Source organism: Xiphophorus hellerii, chromosome 13 (assembly GCF_003331165.1).
Source record: "Xiphophorus hellerii strain 12219 chromosome 13, Xiphophorus_hellerii-4.1, whole genome shotgun sequence".
In the NCBI taxonomy this organism is placed as follows: Eukaryota; Metazoa; Chordata; class Actinopteri; order Cyprinodontiformes; family Poeciliidae; genus Xiphophorus; species Xiphophorus hellerii.
Window position 1 is genome coordinate 12,380,985 of NC_045684.1, and position 11,335 is coordinate 12,392,319.

The 11,335-nt window shown below is 35.9% G+C and overlaps 1 protein-coding gene across 3 annotated transcripts in view; it reads left to right on the forward strand.

Moving 5' to 3' along the window:
- Nucleotides 1-11,306, forward strand: part of tuft1b (tuftelin 1b) — a 31,469-nt gene extending 20,163 nt beyond the window's left edge. For 2 of the 3 annotated variants that reach the window (XM_032581149.1, XM_032581151.1), the window contains exons 3-12: nucleotides 89-172; nucleotides 269-343; nucleotides 466-531; nucleotides 3,079-3,165; nucleotides 5,092-5,202; nucleotides 7,846-8,069; nucleotides 8,195-8,300; nucleotides 9,034-9,117; nucleotides 10,229-10,320; nucleotides 10,397-11,306. In XM_032581149.1, coding sequence (XP_032437040.1) covers nucleotides 89-172; nucleotides 269-343; nucleotides 466-531; nucleotides 3,079-3,165; nucleotides 5,092-5,202; nucleotides 7,846-8,069; nucleotides 8,195-8,300; nucleotides 9,034-9,117; nucleotides 10,229-10,320; nucleotides 10,397-10,469 — 1,002 coding nt within the window. In that variant the 3' untranslated portion in view covers nucleotides 10,470-11,306. Of the gene's footprint in view, nucleotides 1-88; nucleotides 188-268; nucleotides 344-465; nucleotides 532-3,078; nucleotides 3,166-5,091; nucleotides 5,203-7,845; nucleotides 8,070-8,194; nucleotides 8,301-9,033; nucleotides 9,118-10,228; nucleotides 10,321-10,396 lie in introns of all 3 variants that reach the window. The other variant, XM_032581148.1, reaches the window with a different exon arrangement.
- Nucleotides 11,307-11,335: the final 29 nt, after the last annotated feature.

Sequence of the window (11,335 nt, forward strand, 5' to 3'; positions counted from 1 at the left end):
GATCTCTTACTGAGACGACGGAGGCGGAGATCAGAGGGATAATTTACCTCTTTTTTTTCCTTCTTCTTTTTCCCACCATGGAGTGTAGGAGAGCAGCGTAGCCGTTGTGCTGCCTCAGAAACCCAGCGAGCAGAAACAAAGAGCTGCACTCATCACTCCCACAGAAGAAAAGGTAGAAGTCATTAAAGTATGTGTTCTGCTTCAGTGGAACTAAAGTATCGTTGAGCTTTTCCAGTGTGTGTTTCATAGTTGTGTTTTGTGTTTTAAGGTTTACCTCGGAGCTCGGTCAGAGGCGGTGCAGAGTGTCAGGATGCTGACGGACGAAGTGTCTCAGATTCAGGAGGTCAGAGCTCAGCTGCTGGAGCTTAAAACATTTAATTACTTGTGTAGAGCTCAAATGAAAGCCTTTATGGTTTCTGTGCATAGTGAACATATTTTTAGAGCATTATTTGTTTTTGTTTGTAGGTGCGGTACTGCCTGAAGACTTTGAGACAGCAGATGGCTGCCAGACAAAACGGCAACTTCAATAAGGTAGGTTACTACTTTTAACTCTTAAAAAAATCGCGTACTGAATCAGCCAACAGTTCGTGTTTTACTCAGTGTCTTATATTGTCTTTCTTACTGAAGGATCAACTGTTTTAGATCTTTGCATCTGTGTGTCTGGCAAGTGAATTCGATGCTTAATTTGGGGGGAAACTGAAAAAATGTATAAAGAGATGTGAACATGTGAAGGCAAGAAATGCATGAGGAATTAATTAAAAAATGAACAAGAATTTGCGGCCAAATCAACAGTGGAAAGTGATGAAATGTAAAGAAAATATTTCAAAAGAATTATTTTTGTCTATCATTAAAACGTGGATGTTCTTTGATGTTGGAGAGTCTAAAATATAAAAGGAAAATGTTAAAATAAACCACAAGGTTAGAACTCTCAATAAACATTCAAGTTTTTAAAGTGATTTTCTTTTGCAAGTTTAAGACTCGAGTCCTGATAGTTTTGGATTTATTATATAACTTCATTACATTGAAAATAATCGGGGGGAAGAACAAGAAATCTGAGAAACAAAAGTCAAATCATGCAAGGAAAGATGGTTGCAAAGAGCAAATCCAGAGAGTTCATTTAGAAAAAGATCTTAAAAAATGTATTTTTAAAAAAAGACTTGAACTCTTTAAAGTTTCTGATATGAGCTGTCAATAAATAAAAAAACAAATGCAATTATTTTCAAATTAATTTTTTTCTTGGAGGAAAACAAATATATTTTTTTAGTTTGGTTGCATAAGCTGGTATGGTAACCTTTGTGCTATTAAATTCTGCACATTGTGTAAACATGATCAACTTTCGTAGCTCTAAATGTTTCTGTTTTTAACTTAATTTAATATTAACTTTGCACAGCTCTTTCCAGCGTAGTTATTTGTTTGTCCTCATTGCACAACGTGTTAAAAATCCTTCCAGATGAGCTGCAGGCGGAGCAGCAAAGCATCTGGACTCATTTTCTGCTGCTGTTATATGTGCAGAGTGGTTTGGTTTTGTAAGACTTTACAGAGGCTCCACATATCTGTGCTATGAACATGTTGTTCCCTGTTATACCTGTGGAAATTTCCTTTTTCCTTCTGTAATGCAAAGACACACAAAGTGATTTCTAATCCGTCCGTCTTGCATGATTAGTCCGGAGCAGAAAGTAGCAGCAAACATTCAGGAGCTGCATCTGGTTTATATTTTGTTTTTCTTTGTGTGGGAGAATTTTTTTTGCATTTCCCACAGAAATGTCCCCAGTCTATGTTGTTCACTAGAGAATTATGTCTGTTTACAGCTCACTGCTGCCAGTGGGCCTGCAAACCTCAACCATTAAGTTTTGATTTTCAGCCTCATCGTTGTTCATCCAAAAATTTCCCAGGTTCCTGGAATTCTTTCGTGATATCATCTGCTGTAGTTAGAAATCCCAGTATTTTCACATTCTTTCTCTTGCATGAGTTTCTGTCAGACTTATTAGATTAACTAAAACCACTGACAGTTTAACAGGGCCGTAACTAATTGCAGACAAGGCCACGGGCGCCTGGTTATGTTGTAAAATGGAGGAGCATTCTTTCTTTTCTTTCTTGCTGGAAAGAAGAAAAAGATTCAATTAAGCCCAAAATTACTCTTCCCCTTAACAGATTTGGTTTTAAAGTAATACTTTAATTAGACTAAGATGCATCTTCTGACTGGAAGTAATACTAATATTGTTACTGACAGAGAATCTGTGGAGGGAGCTACAGATTAGGGTGATGGTAACGAGACTTTCCAACCTCAGACTTTGAGCTCCTCGCCAAATATACAGTAAATATCAAAAATACCCGTGAAAATATGCAGAAAACTGGTCAATGACTGGTAGAAATGTTTGATTATTTATAATCATTTTTACCTGCCCTCTGTTTTCAAAATTGATACTTTTTACATTGATCTTCTTGATCGTCTGAAAACCATTTTAAATCTGATTTTGACAGGTGTATTTGTTACTTTGGGTTTAATTGTGTATGATTACACCCTTCATCTTTGTTAATCTGTTTAATGAAAACACATTATTTATTTGATACATTTATGTTGAAGCTCAGCACCTCATTTTACATGCAACAGCTTATTGAATAACCAGTTAAGACACTTTTATCTTTTGCATGGCATTTGAAACTCCATAACTTGTGAAAGCTTCACTGTTATTTGCCAGTCTAAGCTGTGTGATTTGGCCTTTATAATTAGCATTAGCCGCAGCAACGGCCACTGAAAATACTCACTGCTGCAAGTTTCTACTGTTTCTTAATAATTTTAGTTCCAGAGGCTAAACTGACTGCAAAGTTGTTTCACTTTTTTTTCTTTTTTATTTTTCGTTGGGACTTATTCCAAATCTTGCTGTAGCAACATGCCTAAATATAACTTGTAAAATTATGTTTAGTTGTTTTTTTCACTTTACTGTGCCGGCGTCTATGGAGCTTTCACTGGCTGCATAATAAAGCAAAACCCAAAACTTCAATTTTCTTTTTACATAAATAAATAAATAAGAAATAGACAACAACCTTTTCAATCTGGTCACTCTGTTTCTGTTTTAGGTTCCAGAAAATGACTTCAGAGTCATCAAGCCCAACAACCAACTAACGGTCACCAACAACAACAACTACGTCTCACTTGACATTCAGGTTAGCTCATCTTACTTCAATGCTTTAATGCATCTATCAACTTTGTTGCTTTTTATATACTAATATATACAATAAATAAGTAAATGTGGCACGAATCACTTTCAGTTGCAGAAGATTAAAATGCATCATGTGTAAAGAAAAGTTTTAGCTCCTCTGAACGGCTCCCACTGCTGCCTTTCCCATGCATTGTGCTGGATTCAGCACTTTATAAGAGCTGCTGTAAACCCACACCATTATCTCCAGGACTGTGGGCGTGTGGGTTGATGGCAGGTAAACCCGTGTCAGTTTGCACTGCCCTCCTTCTCTGAGTAGTCTGATTATATAACTGTGCAGGGAGCAAAGTGGAAAGTGTAATTATTCTGCTCACTAAAGCGAACGTTTAAAGATAAAAGATTATATTTAGATTGTTTAAAAGCTGCTATTTCCTAAGTCTAGACCTGCTTTATCTCACCCATTCAGGCTTGTGTTTGACTTTACTGAATATATTATGCATTGTTTATTCTGTTATACATTGTAATAAAAGAATAAACAAATTGTATACAAAGAAAATGCATTTAAAACAAAACCAAGCAGAAGAAGAACAGCAGAGAGTATTTGTACATTCAATGAAGAGGTAGAACAGTAAACTTTTAGTACTATCAACCAATAAATTACTATTTATGTTAATTTGGTTTGAAAGACCAATTTGAATTTGGTCTTTCTTTTAGTATTAGTAATAAGGCTGCCGCTAACAATTATGTTAGTAACTGATTATCCTATCAGTTATTCTGACAATTTATTGATTAATCGGATGAAAGAAATTACCTAATTTAAACACTGTTTTCTTCACACAGTCTTAGAAATACTTTAAAAGATGCACATAAACAAATAATCCAGTTCCTTTTCTAAATGAGAAAAGCCACATTTTATCACCTAAAATTCAATAACATAAAATTTCTTCAGTGTATCTTTGATTGTTTGTAGCAAAGGATCCATCTGGAACTAAAAAATACTGTCTATTAATCTGTTTACTTTTTGGGTGAACAATTGGATAGCAAATGATACTTAACAGGAAATTTCTGGGTAAAACATGTTTACAGAAAAAAGTTTTTCATTTTAAATGCATATGTTTTGTACAGTTTTGGCTTAGATACTGCTCTGACTGTTTTTCACCAAATGCTTTTTTTGAGTCTGTGTACTCCAGTTATTGATTAATCAGTTACAAAATTAGTTGATAACTATTTCAGTAACTAATTAATCATGATTAACCCGATTAATCGTTTCAACCTCAGTCTTAAATTCACATTTTCTCCTTAAATTAAAGAGTCATTCCTTTTTAGAAGAAAATTTGTTGAATGTCTTATGGTAATAATTTACCATTTGGCTTTAAACTTAATAATGGCTGTTTGTAATTCCGCTATGTCAGCAAATTTGAACAGTTTGTATGATCCAAATAACCAACTTCATTGATTATTCTTAACTCGTTTTTGCAATATTAAAGGGGCATTATTATGTGTTTTCTAGGCACATAGTGCCATTTTATAGCATAACCAAGTAACTATGTTACCTTAAGTTGTTGCAGAAACACTATATATATATATATATCAAATATGACTTGAAATAAATTAGGCTTTGCCATGAAATTGGGCCTCTGTTGCTTACTAACTTGCAAACTGCAGCTCTAAAGAGGAGATAAAAGGATTTCTCAAACATGCAAGAAAGAATCAAGGCAACACTCCAGGTGTGTTTTTGATGAGGGAATAACATTATAAAAAAAGTCAATTTTTACATAATACTGCCTCTCTAACGACAATAGTGAAGTTTTGTAGTTGTTGCACAATAACTCATTTGAGATAAGACTAGGGAGCAGTAAAGAATGTGGAGAGCGGTTTCCTGTTAGATCGGACCCGATTGAACGTGTCTCTCTTTGTCCGTCCACTCTCTCAGCTCGAGGACAATCAGGAGGACAGCGCCAAGCTCAGAGAGGCGACGCGGCGTCTCTACGCGCAGCTGAAGGAGATGGAGAAGCAGCACCAGGAGGAGCGGGACAGACTGGAGGTCAGGAAATGAGTAACTCGACTCGCCTACTGTGACTCACTGCTCTGCTACTTTCACACTGCTTTAACTGTTATCCATTAATATTACCACCGGAGTCCATTACTCATACTCCGACGCGCCACCCTTTATTGGTTTTTGTAAAAGATCTGTCCAGACTTGACAAACATTTTTGTAATGGACTTATCGGCATTATAGTCTTTTTTTACATCACACTCATTGTTTTGTTAGCTGCAGTATGTTTAATATGAGGCAGTTTTCTCTAAAGACTGACTCATCTAATTTACTTCTTGTGTCTGCAATCTAAAAAACTGGAGAACTTGGAGAGCCAAAAAAAATCTACATTAAATAATTAAATACATTATTTTTTCATGTAGTTTTGCTTAAGAGACTGTTTATCTCCATAAACACAAAATCTATTTAAAATTGTCTTCATATTAGTGATTCGTTCTTTTTAACACCTTAATATTTAGCTAATTAATAGTGCTCTGAACTAAAGTTAGATTGGAAAAATTAATACTTTAGAAAAGGTTTTGTATGCATCAAATATGCAGCTTTTAATAAATGTATTTATGTATATGATAAAAGTTTCATATCAGGGACCTAATAGAATCTGATATCTGAATTCAGATGGGAAATGTGTAAAACGTTTTAAAATACACTGATATTTTATTGCAGCAACATGATCTCATACTAAATTTCTTTTACGTTTTTTTTATTATTTAATATGTTTACTCATTAGAAAGAAACTTTCCAATTCAAGTAAAAATTTTTACTCAAATATTTTTTGCACAACTCGTACCCCTTAAATCCCATCTTAACATGTTTCTATAACATCTGATTGGTGACATGTGACTTTGTTTCTCTGGGGTGTAAATATAACATGTAAATATAACTTTCAGTTCTTGAAACTGCTCATCTTCCAAACCCCAAAAAACATCAACTTATTGCCAAAAAACCAAATGGTTGTTTTAATAAACTCGTGGGCTGATTCTAGATCCAGTTGAAATCCAAATGGAAGCATAAAAACTTGTAAAGTGTGAATTTTGCATAATAGGTCCCCTCTAAACAGATCTGGTGAACTCTGCCAGTGAAGTGTTAACTGGTGAATAATTTCTGAGTCAATTTGTCCAAATGTTTCAGTTAATTATCCTGCTGAAACAAACACCAAATCACCTCCCTCCATGGTCATCCCAACCCCAGACCCCTGTAAAAGGAAATAAGAGAAAACCAAACACTAACCTTTTGACAATAGTGTATTTCAAAAACACTGATTAGCAAAGTTGGTGGAACCAACTAACACCCTCAGTTTTCGGTTACCTAGCAACTCACTCACTCTTTGGTTACCTAGCAGCAACCTGTTGAGTAACTGGCGCAGTAGTAGCAGTTTCAGAGTTAAACTTATTTTTAGGGGCGTTCATAATTTCTGATTATTTCTCAAACAAATACATGAATTAAAATTAAAGTTTCGTTTTTTCTCAAACCTTCACTGTGAGATAATGCTGGCCGGGAGTCTGCACTTAAGCCGCAGCCATGTTTAGAAATGCGACTGTGGACTTTATGGGAAGCTTGGAAACCACAAGTAATGGTTGCCATCAGATTTAAATCTGTTATAGGTTGTTTTCAGACGGCAATACATTAAAGTAACATCTCTATCAGCAGGAAGTGAACAGATCCATCAGATCCCTCCTGAGAAGCTGATGTGAAGACAGGCCATTAGCTTTTAGTGGATCTCAGATTAGATCGATTAGGAGATGACTCAGGCTCATGTGTGGAAAGACAGATCATCAATTTGTTCTCCATGATTCATTCTCATTGATTTTTTTTATTTTTTTTTATTGAATTATATCCACCTTCATTTGACTGGATATTAAATCAACACAAGGGAGATTTTAGTTTTGTTTTGGATGTTTAGTGTGATCTGAATTGCTAGACCTGACTCTGAATGGCTTCTTAAGGTCAGGTTTAACCCCTTAAATATCGGCATCTTTGTCAGATCATTCTACTCAAGTATATATAGGATGTTAAAGCTGCAGTATGTAAGTCATAAAAAATGTAAAACTGTCCCTATGTTGTGACAGTGTAATATGAGACAGATAATCTGTGAAAAGATTGATTTCCTACGAAAATGTTCCTCTCCCGACCAAAAATGACCAATCACAGCCAGGGGTAGGATCTTAGAGCTGTCAATCAACCTCATGTACTCACTGCTCAATGTGCTAATGGCGGAGAAACGACTTAACGCTACAGTTACATAGCCATCATTGGTGGCTATGCTAACTACCCTGAGCATTAATGAAGAAGAGCATAGCCTTCTGCTAGCTCTTCTGGAGAGGGGTGAGCAGCGCCACATAGATGGTGATTGACAGTTCTAAGACACAACTCCTGGCTCTGATTGGTTGTTTCTAGTTAGCATTGGAAGAAGTCAGAGAGAAGCTCTTTTTTTTCACAGATTATTTCTCATACCATTCTACCACGACATAGTGACAGTTTTAACAAATATGTAAAAAATGTATATATATATTTTTATTAAAGTTGCCTACTCCACCTTTAATGCCAGATGGATGAAAATACAAACTTATTTATATATGCAGTCAAATAAAATTCTGACCTTGTTAAAATGCCTATCTGTTCATCATCTTGCAGGCCGAGTCGAACGAGTATCGCATCCAGCTGGCTGAGCAGTCAGACCGTCTGCAGGCGGTGGAGCTGCAGTCGGAGGAAAAGGGTCAACTGGTGGAGGAGCTGCAGAGGCTGCTGGAGAGCATGAGGATCGAGAGCGGCCTCCTCAAAGACAAGATGGAGGCGAGGGAGGCGGAGCTGCTGCAAGTTAAAGAGGACAGTAAGGAAGGAGCAGAGAACGAGGAAAGGTAGGAATTTACTTTTTATCATCAGGTTGTAACTTTCGTTGGAAACTCGGGTAGCGATTCGACAGAGAAAACTTGCAGATGGTTGTTTTGTTGTTTCCAATCAGTTTTTATCATGTCGTCTGCAGGTGCACAGAGCTCAAGAAACAAGTGGCTTTGCTAAAGGAAAAGATTCATCACCTTGACGACATGATAAAGAGTCATCAGAGGAAGCTCCGCCTCATGATTGAGCAGGTATTTACGCATGCATCAAGGTTGCCTGATAGTCAGAGTTGGATAGTTAGTTATATTTACTCAGTTACATTTACTTGAGTCACTTTTTGGGGAAAGAATTACGTATAGGAGTATTTTTACAACGCTGTACTTTTTACTTTTACTTTATTAACTTCATTATTAAGTATCACTACTTTTACTTGAGTAAAATTTCTAGATATTCTACCCACTGTGAGTAACTTTACTGAATGCAGAACAAACTTGTTTTAAGCAATACTTCACACAAACCTGCAGTTTTCTTAAAGTTTCACAAGTTTTATATTGAAAGAAATTGATTGGGTGAATGTTTTTTTTATTTTATAGTTATATCTATATCAATTATTTTCATTTTGACATTAAAATACCAACATTTCCACATAGCTTTACCTTTTTTTTCATCTGATGAGGTAATTTTTAAATATTAAATGATTGATGATTTGATCAGTAACTCAACACTTGAGTTGCCTTTTTACTTTTTCACTCTTTCTTGAGTGATTTCTTTGACAACTACTTTTTACTTTTATTTGAGTAATAATATGCTGAGCTAGTGCTGCTCTTGAGTATAATTTTTGGTTCCTCTTCCCACCTCTGCTGATTGTGCGCACAGAGACAAAGAAGACGCCAGCAATGAGGAAATGAGACAGAGTTGATGCAGGAGGGATTTGTGCTTTTTTCTGAATATTACAGTTTTTGTGTGTTTTGGCTCATATCACAGCTGCAGAACTCACGGACAATACTTCAAGAGAAGGATCGGGTCATCATGGATCTGGAGGAGAAGGTCGCTTTCCTGGAAGCTGAGGTGAGTAGATCAAAGGTCAAAAGGAAAACCACTGACACTCCAAAGGGCTTGTTCACCTTTTAAAGTAGCCATTACTATGACTGAAGTTTCTTTACAAACAGCCTTTCTATACCTTTGACTGCTTCACAATTTCTGACGTTAGAACCACAAATCTCATTTTGCCCCTTTACACCGATACCCCCAATTTAACTCACTAATCACTCAATAGTCCATTGTTACTTTGTTAAAACAACAAATATGTATTGTCATAAAAACCAGCAGATGTTGTGGAGAAGTTTAATGCGGGGTCAGGCTAATAACTAAGTGTGTCAGGCTTTCCACATGTTGTAATCTGCATTTCTATTACAAAAGTGCACAAAACTTTGTCAATATGCTGCTAATGTAAAAAAACCAAAAAAAAACCATTTTGCAGTTGCGGTGTTTCCATTAAATAAGAAAGGCAACTAAAGTCACACATGAATAAATTATGTGATAAATCATTAAAAACCATGTTGCGCTATCATGCTACATCTACTTCCTGTCTCTTCTTCTTGGTGGTTTGTGCCAGCGGCAACATCTGGTTGTCAATCATGTGACTCGTGTGATGTGAAAAAAGTGTTTCCATTGCAGTTTTGCGAAATAAATCGGTTTCAATATGGCCAATAAAAAACCACCTCATACTGCCACCAAAATGTTTTAGCAAAATACATTTTCCCATTAAGCGAATTTATTTACGAAATGTCAAATTGCACAATTATATGGTCTAAGAAAACACAGCTACTGATTACTGCCCAAACCAACGTTTGCACCAAGACTCACGTAAAGCATAAAATCCTAGTAACATACTCTAACATTGTGATTTTAATGACAGAATGTGAGTTAAAGGGGGTACAAATGGTTTTATAAAGAGCTGCAAACCTCTTCATGCCTATATTTACATACAGATTGTACAATTCAGGTCAGTTTATTCTCTTAAGTAGTCAAAGCTTTATATGGATACATGTGTTTATGAAACTACAGGTTTTTGCAAAAAGCTGATCATCAGAATTTCTGTAAAAGGTAGTGGTGTTAAAAAAAACAGCACATAATACAAGAATGAAAGTAAATGCTTTTCACTTGTTTCTGCTTGCAGAACAAGGAACTGCACGACCACATGGAGCACTTCCTGGCAGGACGGGACCCTCCTGCTCTGTCCACAGAAAACAAGCCGGAAATTGTTTACAGGTGAGGAGACGCCGCCCAATTTCCTTTGCTACTCATCATCAAGGCTACATCAGCTCACTGTTTTGTTCTTTTGCAGCAAACCTTTCATTCCAACATCCCCGACCAACAAAGTACTGCCTTTCATCAAAGTCATAGAGATCAAATCCTGAGCAGCATCCACGGAAATGATCTAGAACAAATGTGTAAATACGTTTTACTTATCCTCTGTTAATATATATGTACACAGATATTTATATGTAGATCTGCAGTGATGGGTATTTAACAGACCTCATTTTTGTGGCTTTTTCACATGCAGGATATTTGTTGCATGTCAAAAACAAATGGGGCAACATGATAAACTCCTCAAAAGCAGTTAAAAGATTTCTTGATGCACACGGGCACAAGTCTGTGCAGTTTGTACTTTGACAGGGGAGCCTTCAGGATATAGTGGAAAATGTTCAAAGAACTTCAAGCTGCATCTCATGTAAAATAATAAGCAGCTTTATAGGTCAAGTTAGAAGCTAAACTCATAGGAAACTAATTCTGGGTTAAATGAGAAAATAGTCAATATTCTGATGGTTTTAGCACATTTTTATGAGTGACCAGCTTCCTTAAAGGTCACAGTTAAATTCCTCAGTGCGTTGTACAGACTTTGTTACTGTGTCAGAATATGTTTCTCTTACATTAAGTGGGTCATTTGTGAAGAAAAAAAATACATTTAATGTAATAAAACTCTGGATTTATACTCCAAATATTCTCTAAGCTATATTACTTTCCAATCTGCAAAGTATTGCTTGAACATGCTCTGTGTCCAGGCTTAACTTCTGCTAGTCATATTTAATAATGAGTATTTAACATTGTTTTGTATTTTTCTTCAACTTCTGTCAATATTTTTGTTGTATTTCTGTAAAAGCTGTAGATAGCTATCACAAAGTTAGACATTTTGTTGCAGTTTTTCTCCACTTTTATTTAAACCTAAATAAAATAAAAAAACAGGATAACCTGAATGCTGTTGGTGCTTTGTTTCTTACGGGTT